This window comes from Chrysochloris asiatica, unplaced genomic scaffold (genome assembly GCF_000296735.1).
Source record: "Chrysochloris asiatica unplaced genomic scaffold, ChrAsi1.0 scaffold00252, whole genome shotgun sequence".
NCBI classification, from domain to species: domain Eukaryota; kingdom Metazoa; phylum Chordata; class Mammalia; order Afrosoricida; family Chrysochloridae; genus Chrysochloris; species Chrysochloris asiatica.
Genome location: NW_006408770.1, coordinates 3753183 through 3775385, shown reverse-complemented (window position 1 = coordinate 3775385; position 22203 = coordinate 3753183). Strand labels below are relative to the sequence as shown.

General features: G+C 37.4%; 1 protein-coding gene and 1 pseudogene across 1 annotated transcript in view; one reads left to right on the top strand and one right to left on the bottom strand.

The window, feature by feature from the left end:
* LOC102838791 overlaps positions 1 to 955 on the bottom strand; it is a 3485-nt pseudogene extending 2530 nt beyond the window's left edge.
* Positions 1 to 22203, top strand: part of LOC102834519 (magnesium transporter protein 1-like) — a 128072-nt gene that overhangs the window by 72527 nt on the left and 33342 nt on the right. The window contains exons 4-7 of the mRNA XM_006873738.1: positions 9873 to 10013; positions 10505 to 10645; positions 11969 to 12058; positions 12687 to 12750. Of these exons, the coding sequence (XP_006873800.1) occupies positions 9873 to 10013; positions 10505 to 10645; positions 11969 to 12058; positions 12687 to 12750 (436 nt within the window). The remainder of the gene's footprint in view (positions 1 to 9872; positions 10014 to 10504; positions 10646 to 11968; positions 12059 to 12686; positions 12751 to 22203) is intronic.

Genomic DNA, 22203 nt, shown 5'->3' with positions numbered 1-22203 from the left:
TCGGCTTATTTCCTCTTTTGTCTGCTTGTCCTGCTCCACAATCCCCGTTCAGTCCTTTTTTCTAGTTGAAACAGTTCAAGTTTATCAAATTGTAGCAGATTTCTCTCTTTTTTCCTATTCTTCTAGTCAAGTTCTGATCATCCAGCCATTGAAGACAAGTTAAGTGGGTACCATCTGCAAGTATGGGTGTTTTTGGCATCTGCCCTCACTTCATATCAGCTGGACGTTTCACTCTCCTCTGTAGTCATCTATGGCTATGTCACTGTCTCTGGGCCCAGGAATCCCCAGGTCTTGCCACATTACTGGCCAATCAGGTCTCAATCCAGGTTCACAGGAGTCTATTGAATGTGGTCGGACTTAGTTCACAACTTCATTGCTGTTTTTCACCCACTTCCCCTATTGGTGAACCATGTGGTCAGCAGCCAGACCACATGCCTGCTCTTGTATTCCCATTGAGTTTTAGTCTTCGAAGGGAGTTTGCCCTGAGGGGACCTGACCACTTTCCTTGATGAACAACTTGCTTCTTCTTGTAGTAGTCATTCAGACTGCCATTATTGTTTTTGATTTTTACTGTAGGTCTTTCAAGAAATTTCTTCTGTTCTTCTAGCTGCTCCAGGCTGGTCTGTTTGTCCTTTCAAGTGGAAATTTCCCACTTCAGAAGATTCTGGATGGGGTTCAGGATTTCTACCTATGGTCTTATGCAATGCAAAGGCTATGCAGGAAGCCTCCTTCACTGGGAAAGTTCTAGCCCCATTTTAGGTATTTCAGTCAGTACACCTAGTCCCCAGGCCTCACCATACTTTAGACCAATCAGCCCTGGGAGTTTACAGAACATGGTTAAACTCAGCCCATTTCTTCATTGTTGCCTTTCCCCCACTTCCACTCACCAGTAGCCCAATGTGGTCTCCAACAATCTTACATGCCTGCTCATGTGTTCCCATTGAATTTCAGTCATGGAGGGGTGTTTGTTCTGATGGAACTTGATTGCTTGCCATGATGGCCTCCCAGCAAACAACTTGCTTATTCTTGTAGTAGCCAATCATACTGCCATTTTTGTTTTGGGTTTTCCTAGATGATCTTTCTTTGAAGATATATCTTCTATCACTCTAGCTGTTCCAGGCTGGTTTGCTTGTCCTTTGTAGTGGGAATGTCCCACCTCAGAAGGTTCGGGATGAGGCTCAAGATTCCACCTAAGGTCCTACACACTGCAAAGTGCAAGAGGTCTATTTCACTGGGAAAGTTCTAAAACCCCTTTTAGGTATTCTAATCAGTTACAGACTGAAGACGAGCTTACAAGTTTTCTGTAATCATGTTTCCCAACATCCCTTTCTATCCCATCCAAGTGTCTATTTTACAATAGTAGGCAAGGGAAACCAATATTCATAAGACAGTCAAGCATCTTAGTATTATTTCCCCTCTTCAGACTATGCCTCAATCCCTGTATCACAGAGCCATGTTGTTCCAAGGTTGACTGTCAGTGTACTTTTGCAGCTGTTTTTTTAATAATATTGATATTGCCTCATGATTTCTGCATTCCATTGGGTCACTTCTCTTTGGAATGGATACAAATACGGATCTCTTCCAGTCAATTGGCCAGATAGTTGTCTTCCAAATTTTTTGGCATAGATGAAACAGTGACTCCAGTGCTGTATCAGTTTGTTGAACGATTTCAATTTTTATTCAGTCATTTCCCAGAACCTTGTTCTTTGCCTTCAGTGCACCTAGAATTGTCTTCCTTCAGTACCATTGGTTCTTTTTTTTTTTTAAATGTTTTATTGTGCATTATGTGGGACAACATTAGCTTTACATTCATCCTATCGTATATCGTTTCATTGACATGGTTATAATCCCCTCCATGCATCGTCAACCAACCAAAAGGTTGCCTACCCCCTAGTCGTCAGCACACAGCCCCTCTCCCACTCTGGGTCTTGAGACTCTAGCCGTTCCATCTGTACACGTAATTGTATCAGCCTTCATCTCTGGAGTCACTGTTTCTCTGGGTAGGGTCCCACACTCTGCTTTTCTCCCTTGATAGTCCCAGGGACCTCCACTCCTGGACTGCAAATTCAGTCACTCCGCTCCTTTTGCTACAAAACGTCTACCTTTACATTTCCAACCCTCACAGTCAGTCCTGATAGTAATTATTCACTATTGTACCACATGAGTGCTATCCCCATCTCCTTTCATCACTCTCACCCAGACAGATTGGATATCACTCAGTGGAGATTCTACCTTCCTCTGCGCCCTCTGGATCTAGGCTCCCTCTTGAAAGCTTGTAAGTTAGTCACTTCTTGCTTTGTAGGACCCCTCCTCCCCCATTTTGGGTAGCCATTGTACAAGTTGCCCATCCCTGTCTACTCTGTATGGAGGAGGTGGGAATGATCCTCGCTGTGAGATTTATTCCCTCTTTTGAGCTATTGCATTTATAGGTGTAGGTCAAGTTCATTAAATTGTATCAGATTACTCTTTTTTTTTTTTTTTTATCTCTTCTTCCTTATTCTAGTTGAGCTCTGATCATCCAGTCATTGAAGCCAGGTCAAGTGGGTATTATCTGCAAGTGTGGGTTTTCTTATGCATATGCCTTCTTATCTGCTGGACACTACACTCTCCATTCTTGTCACTGACTCTGGGCCCAAGAGTTGCCAGGTCTTCCCACACTGCTGGCCAACCAGGTCTCCACCCAGATTCACAGGAGTCTGTTGAACGTTTTGTAGGGCTTAGCTCGCAGCTTCATTGCTGTTTTTCCCTCACTTCCCCTTATCGGTGACAAACATGGTCACCAATCAGAGCATGTATTCCCTTTAAGTCTTAGTCTTGGAAGGGGCTTTGCTCTGATGGTACCCAACCACTTGCCTTGATGTCTCCTGGGCGAGCAACTTGCTTGTTTTTGTAGTCATCAGTCGGTCTGCCTATATTATTTTGCATTTTTCCTGTCGATCTTTCTTTCAAGAAGTATCTTCTGTTCTTCTAGCCACTCTAGTAGTCCCTTTAACTCTTGCACTCCTCCCTGTGTTTTACCCTGTCTTCATCATTCTTCTGCCAATCTCTTTTATTGTATATTGCCTTCCCCTTCACCCAAGTTAACAAATGTCTAGGACTCAAGATCACTTAATTAGAAGTAGCAATGTGCTCTGGGTGACTACTACACAAGACCTGAAACTGGAAACTTGAGAGGAAGGTAGATTCTACACACCAAAAAGCATGTTGCTTATCAGAAAAGTGAAAAGAGAATACTGATTAAGATGAGAAAGAAGAACTGTTTCAAGTATATTAACTCCAAGTAGCTGAAGAAATGGCAAAGGAAGTGAAAAAAATAAAGAAACCGAAAGAGCAGTTGACTTGCTGTTCCTCAGATACTTCATTGTTGCTGTTATTAAGTGTTGTCAAGTTGGTGCTGACGCATAGCTATCCTGTATAAGGTTTTGGAGGCTGTAAATCTTCGCAGGAGCAGAAAACCTCATCTTGATCTTGTTGAGCAGCTTGTGGGCTCAAACCACAGACCTTGTGGTTTCAGCACTTAACCTCTGGAGCCACCGCACTCCCTCAGATACTTCATTGCATGATGACAAATTAAACAGTGAAAAAAACAAACAAAAAAAATAAAATCCAATCCTGTCTTAAGCAGAAACAAGGTATTTTGTATATCTTCTTAAAAAATCACTTGGTATTATTTTAAACTCATGAGTGATATCTGAAATTTACCAAAAATAATTCTTAGTCTTTTATTTGGATACTTTTGCCAGTATAGCAAGGTAACATTTATGCAGTCCTTAACTAGTTGTCACTGAGTTGATTCCAGTTCATGGAGAACTGTGCTTCCTAGTTTTCAATGACAGATGTTTTAGAAGTAGATCGCCAGGCCTTCCTTTAGAGGTTTTTCTGGGTAGACTGGCATCTTCAGCATTTCAGTTAGCAGCCAACCATGGCAACCATTTGCACCACCCAGGGACAGCTATTCAGCCCTTACTATCTATATGTTAAATGCGTTGCAAGAATGTACCCATTTATGTGTTGGTGCCCAGGAGGCAGTCTTGCAGAATGTGCCGTTTGGTTGTATAAAAGAGGGAATAGAAGCAAATACTGTTGAATGATGATTCATGGAGGGCATTGTAATCATTGCAATGAAACGAAATACAATGGGATGAGTGTAAAACTGATATTCTCCCATATAAACTATCACTCAATTCACAATAAAAACTTTAAAAAAAGAATGAACCCATTTATTACTGTTAACTATAAGTAAACATAATATTAACCTAATTTGCAGGCAAGGAAACTGAGGTTTTTGAGAATTAGTACGAAGCTGAGCCAGAACCTTGGCAATGTAGCAGGAGTTATTGTTAAGTACTGTTAAGTTAGTTCTGGCCCATATTGCTCCTGTAACCACTGGTAGCGTAGTGGTTACGAATCGGGCTGCGAACCTTAAGGTCAGCGGTTTGAAACTACCAGCTGCTCCGTGGGAGAAAGATCAGGCTTTCTACTCCCGTAAAGATTTACACCCTCGGAAACCCTGTACAGGGTCGCTATTGGTCGAAACCGACTCGACGGCACTTAACAACAACAGGGTTTCCGAGGAGCTACTGGTGAGTTTGTACCTCTGATCTTGAAGATCAGTCCAACCTTCTGGTCCAGTGCATTAACCCACAGCACAGCAGGGATGGGGGACCTGTTTTCTGTCATAGGCCATTTGGATGTTGATAACATCATTCACAGGCCATACAGAATTATCGACTTAAAAATTAGCCTGCTATATTTGGTCAAACATTTAATTAACTCACTGCTACTGTGATGGCTGGAACTGCGGTTGCCTTGGCATTGCCAGACCAAATTATTTCAAGGGCCTTATATGGCCCACGGACCAGAAGTTCCCTACCCTTGCTCTAGAGCCGCTACCCTTAACTACTCACTTCTGCTCTAAAAACAATAGAAACTTAATACTCTGTTTTTAAGTTACAAATGCCTTTTTCTTTTTATAAAACAGTGGCTTTGTTAGCATTTTGCTTCCATCATAAATATACTAATTGTTCAGTGTAGAACATATAGACACAAAGAAGGAAACATAATCACTATTGGTAATTTGGTATTCTTCTAGTCCTTTTCAATACCTATATAAAGTATGTGGGTTCCTGTATGTATTTGTTGTTGTTGTTAAGTGCCTGTATGTATATTCTTATTTCTTTCTTTTTAAAAAGAACAATAAAATTTAAAATTACTAAAAAAATAATGTATTAAAAATATATTTTACAAATAATCATGGAAATTGAAATTACAATGATGATACACACTTTTTTGCTCATCAGATCACCTGTTGGCAGGGATGTAGGGAAACAGGATATTTTCCTACATAGAGTTGAAGCATAAATTGGTACAGCCACTTTGAAGGGAAATTTGACTATATCCATTTTAATTTCAAATGTCCTGAGCTATGACCTAACAATTTCATATCTAGGTATTTACTCTGGAGATAGCATTCTCACATGTGTACTGGGAGATATATACAAGGATTTTCATTGTAACACGTTATTTTTCATTGAAAAGAGGAATCCCTAAAAGTCCAACAGTAGTATAATTTCTTAATAAACTATGAGAATGAGATTGATGTGCATGTACTATCATGAATAGATCTCTCAAACATGGTTAAATTTGAAAAAGCAAATTTCAGAAAAATATAGTTAATATACCATTTACGTTCAAAAACACACACACAAAGCAATATGACATGTTTTCTGTTGGAACGTAAACATGTATATGAATCAGTTCAGAAAGTTTTTGAAATAGTAATAGTAGCTACCAGAATGAAATGGAATTGGTTCCCGTAACCCTGTAACTTAAAAAAAATTTACAAAGAAGGTATATTCATATGTTACTTAGTTTTTATTTTGTTTATTAGACATAGATTGAAAAAATTCCAAAGATGGCATAGCTAAACATATATTAAAGAGTTTGGCTTAAAATTTGGGCAGGAATTTTGTGACATGTGTGTTGTCCAGAGTATGGTTCTTAGCTTTACAGATGCAGAATTTGAATTTGAACTGTGTAGCCAGAATTTATCCAGCTCTGGAGACCCTGTGCACACTGACAAAGTATTAAACTCCATGGGCACTACTAACCAAAAGGTTTATCTATTAAATCCTTAATTCACCATAATATACTCCAAAGAAACCAAAATAATCATACTCACTAATCAGTACATTCCCTTCCCTAATGGGAAAGTCTAAAAATTACTATTTAGAAGGCTTTTATTGTGAGCGTAGAATCAAAGTAATAGAATTAGATTATTTTATTAGCTGATGTTTTCAAGTTATAATTCCTTATGTAAGCCAATCTCCACTGTAAGATTAACCTGCTTAGACGACCTGATCCGTAAATCTGTTGGTCAGGATCTTTCCCCTGGACTTAATCATATTTTCTAGGAAAGATAGAATACAGATTGGATTATGGTTTCTTTACATCAGTAATTCCAGTGTTGTTTTCTCAAGTATACCATGGGGCTCATGATGGAGAATAGAGAAATGTGATGCTCATCAGTAAACATTTATAAACCCTTTTAAACTGATGATTTCTGTATATGGCTACCATTTTGTCCATTGGTTTTTGCTATAATTTTAGAGCATTGTACTATCCTGATCTTATTCCAGTCCACAGATTGAGGAAGTATCCTATCTGGAGCATTTGAATCAATTACTTTTCATAAATTTATTCTTTTTACATAACCTCTGAATAGAAAATATGTGGAGACTTGTTCATCCCTAGTGGAGAACGTGGAACGAAGGATATCATTGCTGATATCTAATGGATTTTGGCTGAAAGCAGAGAATACCAGAAAGATGTTTACCTGTGTTTATTGACTACGCAAAGGCTTTCAATTGTGTGGATCATGATGTTAGAGAAATTTTCTTCCAGCAGTTCTTCAACTATTTCCTCTGTGGACTTGTGTGATTCTTCTTGTTCTGGAATGCCGATAATTCTTAAGTTATTCCTCTTCATGTTATCCAACATGATTCTTAGACCTTCCTCCAAATTTTTTATCCTTTTTTGTGTTTGTTTTTCTATCTTAATGGTATTCAGAGATTTGTCTCCCAGCTCACTGGTTCTGCCTTCCATCTCATCTATTCTACTCCTCTGCCCTTTCAGAGTGTTCTCTAATCTTGTTATTTTGTTATTGATCATTTGGACCTCTTTCTGTAGGGTTTGAATTGTTTCCAATGCTGTATCTATCTTATTTGTTCCTGTAGCACTTTCCTGACTTCTTCCTTATTTTTCTCAACTCCATTGTAAAGTGTTTTGAAACATTATATAATCATTTTTCTGAATTCTTTCTCAGGCATTTCCAAGACCTGCCCTCCTTCCAGAATGGAGTCCAGGTCTACTTCTAGGTCATTTGTCTCATTTTATCTTTTTTCTGGACATGTCCTGATATGGTCATCTGCTTTTGCTTCTTGGACATGTTTAATGTTTATCTGTGGTCTTAATACTTAATTGGGTATGTGTTTTGGTAATTTTTTATGCTTTCTGATTGCTTCCAGGAAGATGTGATCAGGATGTGGGCTTCCCTTTTCACTCTTCTTATTGCTTAACTCAGAGTAACTTTCACAGGAGTTGTCTGTTTCCCTGGTATATGACAGCTAGTATTGGTTCTTGCCTGGGTTTTGGTGTTTTATAGAGTGTGATTGTAGCTTGGCTATATGGCAGCAGTTGCTGACTCTTCTTGTGTAATATAAGGAGACAAAGAGTACTCCAAAGGCACAAGGTGGGAGGCAAAACAACACCAGTGTGGCGGGGGAGTGAGAGAAAGAAAAGAAAAGAAAAAGCAACACCAACCAAAACAAGACTGAATACTGCAGTGTCTAATCACAGGAAAGGGAGAGGAGGGAGAGAAGAAAAAGGAGGAAAAAAAAAAACTGTAGCTTAATATGAGTATGGCTTTAATGTCCTAAGTTCCTGTCTTCAAAGCTGCCCCAGAGGTTCCAAGTTGCCAGTGTTGGTTGTTATGCTATACCTCAGGCTCCAATCTAACCTTTGACTCTCTTTTCCTCCCTTCAGCTCTCTTCTACTCTTTCCCATGATAAAAAACAGAACAAAAAGGAAACAGATATTAAAAGTTCAGGGCCTCCACTTGGGCTGAGTATCTGTGCGCATGCGTGGCAGAAGAACCCACCAGTGGTGAGGGTGGGGGGTGGCCACTTGGCTCAGGCCAGAATGGAGGTTGGCAAACTGAGCGTGCCAATTAACACATACCAAAGAAAAAAAGAAAAATCAAAACAAAACTAAACTAACAAAGTATATATTGTCCACCTTTGTCCCAAGGTTCCCGCGGAGTTTTTCTGTGGTGTTTCTGCTTCCTCAGTTTCGTCTTGCCGCTTGGTCTCGCCCAGGATGTTGGCTCGGGGCTAAGAGCCCAGCCCGGCAGATTCAAAAGTATGCGATTTTTTACTTCAGCTCCAAACTCCACAGCTATAAGCCTTCAAACCTTTAAAATATTCCTATCTCTGTGGTTCCGAGTTTTGGAGCTCTGCCCTGCATCTGCTTTGCCTGGTATTCTGTGTTATTGCTAACAGCGACCTTCACTGCACCTCCACCCTAGCCTCCATCAAGCCCTGCCTCCCAACTGTGTGGATCATGACAAGCTACAGACAACATTGTGAAGTATGAGTATTCCGGACACTTAATTGTTTTCATGAGGAATCTGTGCATGGACCAAGAGGCAGTTGTTTGAACAGTACTTGGGAACACTGAATGGTTTAAAATTAAGAAAGGTGTGCGACAAGGTTGTAGTCTTTCACCATACTTACTACTCCTGTATGCTGAGTAAATAATCCGAGCAGCTGGGTTATATGAAGAAAAACGTGGCATCAGGCGTGGATGAAGACTTATTAACAACCTGCAATATGTAGATGGTACACCCTTGCTTTCTGAACGTGAAGAGGATTTAAAATACTTACTGATGAAGATCAAAGAGCACAGCATTCGGTATGGATTACATCTCAATGTAAAGAAAACAAAAATCCTCACCACTGAACCAATAAACAACATTCTTATCTATGGAGAAAGATTGAAGTTGTTAAGGACTTCATTCTTCTTGGATCAACCATCAACACTCATGGGAGCAGCAGTTAAGAAATCAAACGGCATATTGCATTAGGCAAATCTGCACAAGACCTTTTTAAAGTATTTAAGAGCAAAGATGTCAGCTTGAGGACTAAGGTATGCCTGATCCAAGCCATGGTATTTTCAGTAACCTCATATGCATGCAAAAGCTGGACAGTAAATAAGAATTGAAGCATTTGAGTTATGGTGTTGGAGGAGAATATTGAAAGTGCCATGGGCTACCAAAAGAACAAAGAGATCTGTATTGGAAGAAGTGCAGCCAGAGTGCTCCTTGGAGGCCAGGATGGCCAGAATTCGTCTCATAGTTTGTACATATTGTCAGGAGGGACCAGTCGCTGGAGAAAAATATGTTTGTTAGGTGGAGGGTCAGAGAAAATGAGGTAGACCCCCAGCGAGATGAATTGGTAAAGTGGCAGCATCGATGGGCTTAAGTGTGGCAACAATTGTGAGCTTGACACAGGACCGGGCAGTGTTTCGTTCTGTTGTGCATAGGGTCACTGTAAGTCGGTACCAACTTGATGGCACCTAACAACAACAGTGAAGAAATATGTACGTTTCTTTCCTTGGAATTAATATTTGGTCAGTAAAGGTCATGGGAAACCTTGAGTTAGAATCTTACTTTGTTATTTGCTGACTATGATTCCTAAGTCAAATTATTTAATCTTCCTAAAGCGGAATATCTCATGTCTGAATTTCAGATACTATTTGAAGTTAAGATTATTCTCTTGTTAAATTTATATTTTTATTGACTACTTTTTATTCAGCTAAACATGAATTCAGCTCCAACCTTCATCAACTTTCCTGCAAAAGGAAAACCCAAACGTGGTGATACATATGAGTTGCAGGTGCGGGGTTTTTCAGCTGAGCAGATTGCCAGGTGGATTGCTGACAGAACTGATGTCAATGTAAGTTTCCTTGCTTTGAAGAACATTATTTTGCAATTATTCCCTTTAATTCTTACTTGGAGGTCCTACTTGAACTTGTCCTCATATCACTGAGGGTGATGATTAATAGTTTGGCTATCCCTTCATGAATGGTATTTAATAGAATCATCCGGATAATAGAGTGAAACATTTTGTATTACCATATTGGATTCTGCATGGAAACCACTCTTTTGACCTTTTTAAAGTCCATCAGTTATCTTGCTGTTCTTGGCAAAACCTTCTTAATTTAAAAGATGGCATGATTTATATGCTGTGGTTGAACAGAATATTGTACCTATTACATTCAATTTTAGGATAATATACAAGCTATTTTGATTGGGATGGAGTGAAATAGTATTTTTTCTCAAAGTAACCATATCAGCTTTGACTACTTTTATTTTAAATTATTTTGAGCCATATAATTAATGAATAAATTTTATATTTTAGAATGTTTTTATCTCCTTTCCTCTTAGATTAGAGTAATTAGACCCCCAAATTATGCTGGTCCCCTTATGTTGGGATTGCTTTTGGCTGTTATCGGTGGACTTGTGTATCTTCGAAGAAGCAATATGGAATTTCTCTTTAACAAAACTGGATGGGCTTTTGCGGCTTTGGTGAGTGAATTTGAAAAGAGAAATTAAGTTAAACCCTTAATATTGTATTTTCAGGTGTGCTGTCATTTCAGGTTTGAAGTAACATTTTGTTTATTTCTTACCTGAAGGAAAGGGACTTACATATTTCTATTTTCTATCTTCTCCATGGCACACCACAACCACCACCATCTTATGAACAGTGTATATTTTATTATCTCATTACAGTGTCCAGAGCTGAGAGAACCTGATTATATCCAGTTTTATTCAGTCTAACTGATAGACTGTCATTCAATGAAAACTTGCAGTTCATTTGAAAATATTCTTCTAAAGTACCTTTTCAGTATTCAGTATTGAAATTTATATCAGTTATAATTTTTTAATTAATGTTTTCTTTCTAAAGTAAATATTACTGAAATGTGATTCTTTTGATCCTTGTGGTAAAATACAGACCTTGAAAAAAGGCATCACCTATCTAAAAATAATTTTCTTCAGCATACATGATTATACAGATCTACTTTTTTTTTTGATTGTTGCCCAGCATGATGAACATATTTAATATCTCTGAATTTCATATGTAAAAATATGTTCAATTGGCATATTTTTGTGTATATCTATTTATCTATCTACTACAATAAAATTTTGATTTAAAGTCAAAACAAATGAAAGAAACAAGCAAACAAAAATAAACTACCAGAAAGAAAAAAATTTATGCCAATGATTTGAAATAGTTTCTGCTCTGTTTGAAAGCCTTCATCTTGCTACAACTATTAGAAACGTTCCAGTATGCTGTGTTGAAAGTTGCAATATAGTTTTTTTTTTCTTTTTTTTAAAAGGTTTTATTGTGAATTGAGTGATAATTTGCATGGAGAACATCAGTTTTACACTCATCCTATTGTATTTCATTTCATTGCAATGATAACAGTTACTCACTTTTGAATCATAAGCATCTTAATCCCCATCTGCTTTCACCAGACCCTCTAAGCTATTCAGTAGGGGTTCTACCTTCCCTTGCACACTCTGAAACTAAACTCCCTCTCGAAAACTTGTAAGCCAGCTACTTCGCACCTTTATAGCCTCCCCATTTTACGTAGCCAATGTCTAAGTTGCCCGTCCCTGTCAACCCTGTGTTTGATCCTTGATGTGAAGATTCCTTTCCTCTCAGTTGGTATTTTGAGCTACTATATCCATAAGTATAGATCAAATTCATCAAATTGTAGCAATTTACACTTGTTTCTTTTATCAAATTTTTCTAGTTGAGTTTTTATCATCAAGCCATCAAAGCTAGGTCAAGGTTGGAACATCTGACCATGTTATATGAATATTTCTTTATTTTTTGTTTCCTAGTGTTTTGTGCTTGCTATGACATCTGGTCAAATGTGGAACCATATAAGAGGACCACCATATGCTCATAAAAATCCCCACACAGGACATGTGGTAAGGAAAGGCCAGTGGTTTTTTCTATTGTATTCTAAAGCTAGCCTTAATGATATTACCCATTGAGTGCCAGCATATGAAGGTACTAGATGTGTTTTTTATCTCTTGGTTAACAAACTTCAATTGCTGAAAACAACATGATGTGTACGTAAAAATGGGAAATTTCTTATTACATTTGGTGAGTGCTTTGGACTAAACTGGCCAAGAATGAAAATAAGCATTTAACTGAATAGAATAGTTTATCAGGTACTTGAGTGATGACCCAGCTTCAGTACTATGCTAGGTATTATCAGAAATATAATGGTAAACAGGAACAACATGGTCCCTGTCTTCATGGTGCTTACATTATTGTATCTTATGTTCTTGTACACTTAAATACTAGAGTTTCAGCTATTATCTTGTTAAACATAGTGAAAATACAAATAAAGAATAAATAATACAGAAATAGCTTTTATACTAAATGAACTTCTTTACTGGTAAATGTCACAAATCTAAAGTATATTACATGCTTATATGTATCAAATGAATTAATATTTTTATAAGATTTTAAAATAGCCCATTTTAGTATTAGGTTCAGAATTTTAATATATATTTCAATATTACATTTTTTTGTATTTTTTTCTACCAGAATTATATCCATGGAAGCAGCCAAGCCCAGTTTGTAGCTGAAACACACATTGTTCTTCTGTTTAGTATCCTTTTTGTAACCCTTGTGTTGTATTGTAATTTGTCTTTATTTTCACATTTAAAAATTCTCTCTACAATGTTTGCTTGGGGTTCCTGTCTTATTAATGCAGGTCATATTATCTTTGAAAATCATATTATTGTGTCATCTAAGTGTGATAAAGTAAAGACCACCAAGGACAAACCCATAGTCTGATAACATTAAGTTTTTTGGCTCATTGCTATAAGGGAGACTACATATCAGAGGAACAGTCGGGCAGAGTGAAGGCATCTTACCAAAGGAAAGATAGTTGTAGGAATTTGAGGAAGGGTGGAGTTCAGGTGAAGCCTAAATGCAAAGTAAGGCTGAGTATAAGGCGTTCAACATCAGATTGGAACTGTAGATTGGACCCAGGGTTCCTTTTCCTTGGAAGCTACAAAGTCAAGATAAATGTTGACTTTAGCCTACTGAAACTCTGTTCCTCAGTTATATTTTATATTGCTGCTACTTTTCTAAGTGACTTAGCTCCTCCAGGCAAAAATGGAATATTTCATTCTTACTGGTATAATTTCAATTTTAAGATTTTAGAGAAGAATGTCAGTGAATATGAAAGCAGTAGTTACTCATCAAAGATGGAGATCCTTGTGATATTTTGCATTTGCCACTGGCTATATATGAGGGACTTGAAAAAAATTCATGGAAAAATAGAATGAAAGGATAATGGAATTTTTCCACATACTTTTTGAAGTCCTTTCATATGTGTGTTATTATATTTTTTTTAATTGCAGAGCGAATTGTTACTTTCCTTGCCCAGGCTAATTTTTACTTTCTCATACCTGAAAATTGATGCTTCTGTAACCTGCAAGGATAAATAAGTGTAACATCAGAAAAGATGTATAAATGTTACAGTATAACTGAACACAGTTTACCTACTTGAATAGATAAAAGCAAGTCAAAAAGTATTGCTATTAGGCTTCTAGTTCATACATGCACAGGTCTATTCCAAACAAAATCATGTGTCTATTATGATCAGTGAATGACTGCACACAAGTTCTCTTAGCAATATATACCTGTTTTAGTCTCCCTATGTTGCCTTCAAAAAAAATGGTTCTACATAGTGACTTCCAAGAGGATCTGCTAGGCCTGTTGAATACAAGGGAAGCAGTTCAACTCAGAATGTTATGTCGACTTTCTTGGGGGATTACAGAGGGATAATCATGGTAGATTTTTTCAAAGAACACAGAATGATCGCAAGGGATTATTAGGAAGAAATTTTAAGAAAATTGAAAACTGCATTGATGAGAAAAAGGCCAGGAAAGTTGTACTGAGGAATTGTTCTACCATCACAACAATGCATCTGCTCATTATTCAAGGGCTGTCCTTTGAGAATTTGTTGGGAAATCTTACCATATCCATCCTACAGCTCTGACTCAGTCCCTTCTAACTTATTTTTGCTCTCCATTTGGTGAGTCCCTTGGAGTAAACTGGCCAAGAATGAAAGTTAGCATTTAACTGAACAGAAAAGTACTTAAATGATGACCCCTTTTCAGTACTGTGCTAGGTATTATTAGAGATAGATTGGTAAATAGGAACAATATGGTCCCTGTCTTCATGGAGCCTACATTATTTATCTTATGCTCTTGTACACTTAAATAATAGTTTTTCAGGTATTATCATGTTAAAACATAGTATAAATATAATAAAAATGCAAATCAAGAATAAATAATATAGAAATAGCTTTTATACTAAGTGAATTTATTAATTAGCAAATGCCACAAATCTAAAGTATATTACATGCTTACATATATTAGATGAATGAATATTTTTATAAGATTTTAAAATAATCCATTTCAGTGTTAGGTTCAAAATTTTAATATATATTTAAATATTCCATTTTGTCTATATTTTTTTTCCAGCAGAATTAAACTAAAAAAACATGTTTTGTGTCCCTCAAGGATGCCAAAACTGCTGTTTCTAGGTGGTGTAAATCAGGGCCAACACTCATCTGTCAGTTTGTCATTCTGTGATGGATTGTGTATTGATGTGATGCTGAAAGCTATCCTCCTGGTTTTTTTGTTGTTTTAAAGTTTTTATTGTGAATTGAGTGATAGTTTACATGGGAGAATATCAGTTTTACATTCATCATTTCATTGTAATGATTACAATCTCCTCCATGCATCATCATTCAACTGTATTTGCTTCTATTCCCTCTGGGGTTTTTTGGGGGGAGGGGGGAGATGTACACAAAAACACTCAAGAATATATTATAATTTAAACTTCCAAAGGGCACATTCTGCAAGCCTGCCTCCTGCCCTACAACACACAGCCTTTCTCTTTCCATGATGAGTCTAGTGTCCTCAGCTGCTGTCTTTCCATGTCCTCATCTCTGCCTCCATCTCTAGCGTCACTGCTTCTCTGGATAGGATCTCACATTCCGCTGGTGCTCTTCTCCCTTGATGGTCCTAGGGGCCTCTGTTCCTGGAATGTAAGATTAACTATTTCTCCCTTTTTGTTACAAAATTTCTATCTTTATAGTTGTGACAGTCGCAATTAGTCATAGTAATAATTGCTCACTACTGAATCATAAGAATCTTATCCCCATCTCTTTTCACCAGACCTGTCTAGACAAGATGAAAACTATTAAGTGGGGATTCTATCTTCCCCTACATACTCTGAAACTGAACTCCCTCTTGAAAACTTGTAAGCCAGTCACTTCGTGCCTTTATAGTATTCCCATTTTAGGTAGCCAATGTCTAAGTTACCTGTCCTGTCCCTATCAACTCTATATACAGAAGGGATAGGATTGATACTTGATTGAAGGCTCTTTCCCTCTCATTTGGTATTTTGAGCTACTACATCCATAAGTATAGGTCAAGTTCATCAAATTGTAGCAATTGATACTTGTTTCCTTTATCAAAAAATTTTTTTTTATCTTCCTCTAGTCGAGTTCTGATCATCAAGTCATCGAAGCTAGGTCAAATGGGTACTATCTACAAGTTTGGGGATTCTTGTGTGTATCCTCTCACTTCATATCAGCTGGACGCTTCACTCTCAGCTCTAGCCCTCCTTGGCTATGTCCTTGTCCATGGACTCAGGAATCGCCAGGTCTCACCACACTTCGGACCAACCAGCCCTTTCTCTTCACCCTCTCATCTTCAGGTCAATGGAGTCTATGGAACATGGTCAAAATCAGCCCATATCTTCATTACTGCCTTTCCCCTTCTTATACTCACCAGTAGATCAACGTGGTCACCAGCAAGGTTACTTGCCTGTTTATGTGTTCCCTTTGAGTTTCAGTCTTGGAGCGGGGTTTGTTCTGAAGGGACTTGATTGCTTGCTTTGATGGCTCCCCAGCAAACAACTTGCTTGTTCTTGTAGTAGCTGCCATTTTTGTTTTGGATTTTTCCTGCTGGTCTTTTCATTCAAGAAGTATCTTCTATTCCTCTAGCTGCTCCCCTCCTGGTATTTTAAATGCCAACAAGATCACCCGTGGTGGATAGGTTTTAGTGGAACTTCTAGACTAAAACAGACTAGGAAGAAGGAGCAGCAGACTATTTCTGAATGTCTTAAAGCTGAAAACCTTATGAATAGCTGCAGAGCATTGTCAAATATAGTACCAGAAGATGAAAAGATGAATAGCAACAGAACATTATCAAATATAATGCCAGAAGAGGAGCCCCTCAGGTAGATGATGCTCAAGATACTACTGGGGAAAAGCTGCCTCCTCAAGTAGAGTTGACCATGATGACACAAATGGAGTAATGCTATAGGGACCTTCATTTGCTGATGGGACACAACTCAAAATAAGGAGAAACAGCTGTAGACATCCATTAATAATGGGAACATGGAATGTATGAGTATGAATCCAGGAAAATTGGAAGTTTAAAAAATGGATTGAGATGCATAAAGATCTGTATCCTAGACATTAGTGACCTGAAATAGACTGGTATTGGCCATTTGTAATCTGACAGTCATATGGTTTACTATGCTGGGATTGACAAATTCAAGAGGAATAGCATCACATTCATTGTCAAAAAGAACGTTTCAAGAACTATCTCAAAGTACAGTGCTGTCTGTGTTAGGATAATATTCATACTACTACAAGGAAGAGAAGTTAATATGATTGTTCAAATTTACACACCAACTACTAAAGCCAATGATGAAGAAATAAAACTCTCCCAACTTCTTCAGATTGAAACTGATCAAACATGCAATCAGTATGCATTGATAATTAATGGTGATTGGAATGTGAAAGTTGGGAACAAAGAGGTACTTGGAAAATACGGCCTTCATTATAGACACAATTCTGGAATTCTCATGATAGAATTTTGCAAGACCAGTTACTTCATTGCAAATACCCATTTTCAACAATGTAAAAACAAATTATAAATGTGGACCTCACCAGATGGAATACACAGGAATGAAATTGACTACGTCTTTGGGAAGAGATGGTGGAAAAGCTCCATGTCATCAGTAAAATCAAGGCCTAGGGCAGACTGGAACAAATCACCAAATGCTTGTATGCAAGTTCTGGCTGAAATTGAAGAATATTAAAACAAGTCCACAAGTTCCAAAATATGACCTTGAATATATCCCGATGTAATTTAGAAACCATCTCAGATTCATTAGAAACTAATGACCAGAAGAGTTGTTGGGATGTCATCTAAAACATTATACAGGATGAAAGCAAAAGGTTAATTAAAAAGACAGGAAAGAAAGAAAAGACAGAAATGGATGTCAGAAAAGACTCTGAAACTTCCGCTCTTGAGCATAGAAAAGCTAAGGCAAATTGAAGAAATGAGGAAGTAAAAGAAATAAACAGAAAATTTCAAAGGGTAGTTCAAGAAGACAAAGTCAGGTATTACAATGAAACATGCAAAAACCTGAATTAGAAAACAATAAGGGAAGAACGCATTCAGCATTTCTCAAGCTGAAAAAACTGAAGAAAAAATTCAATCCTTGACTTGTAATATTCAAGGATTCGATGAGTAAAATATTGAATGATGCAGAAAGCCTCAACAGAAGATGGAAGGAATACGCAGAGTCACTGCACCAAAAAGAAATGGTCAATATTCATACATTTCAGGTAGCAGCATATGATCAAAACTGATGGTACTGATCTAAGCTATACTGAAGACAATGGCGAACAAAAAAAAAAAAGTTCCAGGAATTGATGGAAAGCAAATTGAAAATTTTCAACAAACTGATGCAGAACTGGAGGTGCTGACTCATTTATGCCAAGAAATTTGGAAGAAAGCTACCTGGCCATTCAATTGAAGAGATCCATATATTTGTGCCCATTCCAAAGAGAGTGACCCAATAGAATGTGGAAATCATCAAATAATATCATTAATATTACTTGCAAGTAAAATTTTGCTGAAGATAATTTTAAAAACAACTGCAATAGTACATCATCAGGAAACTTCCAGAAATTCAAGCTGGATTCAGAGGAGAATGTGAAACAAGGGATATTATGGATATCAGATGGCTCTTGACTAAAATCAGAGGATATCAGAAAGGTAGTTACTTGTGCTTGAATGACTGTGCAAAGGCTTTCAACTGTGGTGGATCATGACAAGCTATGGATAACATTGGAAAGAATGGGTATTCCAGAGCACTTGTTGTACTCAGGAGGAACCTATGCATAGGCAAAGAGGCAGTCGTTAGAACAGAACAAGGGGATACTGAATGGCTTAAAATCAAGAAAGGTATGTGCTAGGACTGTATTCTTTCATTATATTTATCCAGTCTGTATGCTAAACAGATAATCCAAGAAGGTGGATTATATGAAGAAAAACATGGCATCAGGATTGACAGAAGACTCATTTACAACCAGTGATACACAGATGATACAACCTTGTTTTCTGGAAACAAAGAGGACTTAAAATACTGATCAATATCAAAGACCACAGGCTTCTGTATGGATTGCAACTTAATGTAAAGCAAATAAAGATCCTCACAACTGGACCAATAAATAACATAATACATGGTGAAAAGACTGAATTTAGCAAAGATTTCATATTGCTTGGGTCCACTATCAACACTGGTGACTCCTGGTGTGGTACTGTGGGTTAAAGTGCCAGACTGAAAAGCAGTTTGAACTGCAAGGTTGGCGGTTCAAGCTCACCAGCTGCTTCTTGGAAACCCTATACAGGGTCGCTATGGGTCGGAGCTGACTCGGCGGTACTTAACAACAACAACCAAAAATCTACACAAGACTGCTTTAAAGTATTCAAAACAAAGGTACAAGTTTGAGAACTAAGGTGCACCTGATCCAAACCATAGTATTTTCAATATCCTCATATGTATGTGAAATTTGGAAGACCATAGAAGAATTGATACATTTGTGTTATAGTGTTAAGAATACTAAGACTCTCATAAGAACAAAAACTCTGTATTGGAAGAAGTACAACTGAAATGCTCCTTAGAGCTTATTATGGAATTCTTCAATATTACAAGTGAAGGCTTTAATTGTTTTCTTCACTTCTTTCAACTTGAGAAATGCTGAGCATGTTCTTCCATTTAGATTTTCTTACTCCAGGTCTTCATACATTTCATTATAAACTTGAGTTTACTTTGTCGAGCTGTCCTTTGAAAGCTTCTGTTCAGCTTTTTTTCCATCATTTCTTTCACTTGCTATAATTTCTCTATATCCCAGAGCAAGTTTCAAAGTCTCTGTTGACATCCATTTTGGTATTTTCTTTTTTTCTTGTTTTTAAAATGACCTTTTGCTTTCTTCTTGTATGATGTTCTTGATATCATTCCAAAACTTTTCTGATCTTCAGTCATTAGAGTCTAATGTATCAAATTTGTTCTTGAAATGATTTGTATATTCAGGTGGGGTATATTCAAGGTCATATTTTGGCTCTCATGAACTTACTTAATTTTCTTCATGTTTAGCCTGAACATATATATGAACAATTGATGGACTGTTTCACAATTGGCCCCTAGACTTGTATTGACTAATGATATTGAGCTTTTCCATCTTATCTCCCCACATACGTAGTTAGTTTGATTGCTGTGTATTCAATCTTATGAGGTCTGCTTGTATAGTTGCCATATATGTTGTTGAAAACAGGTATTTGCAATGAAGAAGTCTTAGTCTTGCAAAATTCTGTTATGCGATCTCCAGCATAATTTCTATCACTAAGGCCATATTTTCCAACTACTGATTCTTCCTCTTGATTTCCAACCTTTTGAGTTCCAATCACCAGTAATTATCAGTATATCTTTTTTTAATGTTTTATTGTGAATTATGTGATAGTTTACATGGGAGAACATTAATTTTACATTCATCCTATCATATATTGTTTCATTGCCATGGTTACAATCCCCTCCATGCATCATCAACCAACCATAGGGTATACACTACAAGCTTACCCCCCAGTTGTCAGCACACAGCCCTTCTCCCTCTCTGTGTCTAAAGTCCCCAGCTGCTCCATCTCTCCACGTCATCGTCTCTTCCTCCATCTCAGGCATCCCTGCTTCTATCAATACATCTTGATTCAAAGTTTGATCAGTTTCTGACTGGAGAAGTTGGTAGAATTGTTCATATTCATCATCACTGGCTTTAGTGATTGGTGAGTAAATTTGAACAATAATAGCATCGACAGGTCTTCCTTACAGGCATAAGGATTATCCTATCACAGGCATCATTATAATTCAAGATAGATCTTGAAATGCTCTTTTAGATGATGGATGTGATACCATTCCTCTTCAATTCATCATTCTGAACATAGTAAACCATAAAATTGTCTAATTCAAGATAGTCCACTTCAGGTCATTAAATCCTAAGTTATCAATTTTTATGCATTCCATTTCATTTTTGACAACTTTAAATTTCCCTAGATTCATACTTGGTACATTCTATGTTCCAATTATTAATGGCTGTTTGCAGCTATTCCTTCTCATTTTGTGTTGGGCCCCATCAGCAAATTAGGGTCCAGAAAGCTTTACTCCATCCACATCATTATGAGGAGGCAGCTCTTCCCCAGTAGTACTATTTTGAATGACCTTCATTGTGAATGGATCATCTTCCAGCACTATGTCAAACAATGTTCATAAGGTTTTGGGTGGGTAACTGTTCAAAAATGGTCTGCCTCTTCTTCCCAGTTAGTCTTAGTGTGGAAGCTCAACTCAAACATGTACACCCTAGGTGACCCTAATGGCATTTAAAATCCTGGTGGTTCCAGCATCACAGTAGTGCACATGTACCATCACAGTACTACAAACTGACAGACAAGTAGTAGATAGTAGTATCAGATACTAAACTGGGGGAAGGGTTTAGGGGTTGGCAAGTAAGTCAGGTCACTTTCATCATAATTTCATAAAGTATTTTTTTGTTCTAAATGCCTGATTTCCCTAACATCCTTGTATGTATGCATATATTTATATATAGAGAGAGAGGGAGAGAGAGAGAATCCTGGTGTGGCGCTGTGAGTTAATGCGCTGGACTGCAAGGTCATTTGAACAGCAATGTCAGCGGTTCAAGCTCACCAGCTGCTCCTTGGAAACCCTATTCAGTGTCACTATGAATCAGAGGTGACTCAACGGCACTTAACAACAATATATTAATTTTTTTTTTTAATTCAGTGAAGGTTTACAAAGCAGATCAGTTGGGAAAATAGCATTTTATCAAAACAGCTTTCTTACCTAATATGGGAATTGATTGTAGTGGTGGTTCACAGTGATTCAGATAGTTCTGAGCAAGATTCTTTCCTGGCCTTTCTTTGTTTTTGGAAAATTTGGTTATGATATATCTTGGTGATTTTCTTTTGGGATCTAGCCTGTTTGGGATTCCTTCAGTTTCTTGTGTGCATATCTTTTCGTCTTTTGTGATGTTTGGGGAGTCTTCATCCAACAACTCTTCAAGAATTCTCTGTATTTTTTATTGTCTCTTCCTGTTCTTGAATTCTGATGACTTTGTAAGTGGTCCTCTTCATGTCATGGTGTCCCACATAACTCTTAGGCTTTCTGCAAATTGTTTTTCTTTTTTTTTGATTGTTCTTCTAGCATACTAGTATTGAGCAATTTATCTTCAGGCTCACTAATTCCACTATTTCAGGCTTCCATTGCTTCACATTGCTTCCTTTGCCCTTTCAATGTGTTGTCCACTTCTGAGATCTCAATATTAATCTTCTAGATTTCTAATTGCAGGTTTTTTATCGTTTTGAAATTTGCATGTATTTTTTCTGTTCTTGTAGTATTTTGCTGAATTCTTCTAAAATTTTTATTGTGTTCTCCTTGCTTTTCTTGGTCTTTCTCTCGATTGTTTTGTTGTTGTTAAGTGCCTTCGAGTCGGTTCCGACCCATAGCGACCCTGTACAGGGGAGGTACCTAATTACCATTCTTTTGAATTCTTTTTCAGTTCTATTACCTTTTCTCCCTCAGAAATGTTTTCTGGCTCTGCATCTTGGTCATTTGTTCAAGCCGTTCTCTCTCTCTCTTTTTTTTTTTCTTAAATGTTTTATTGTGAATTATG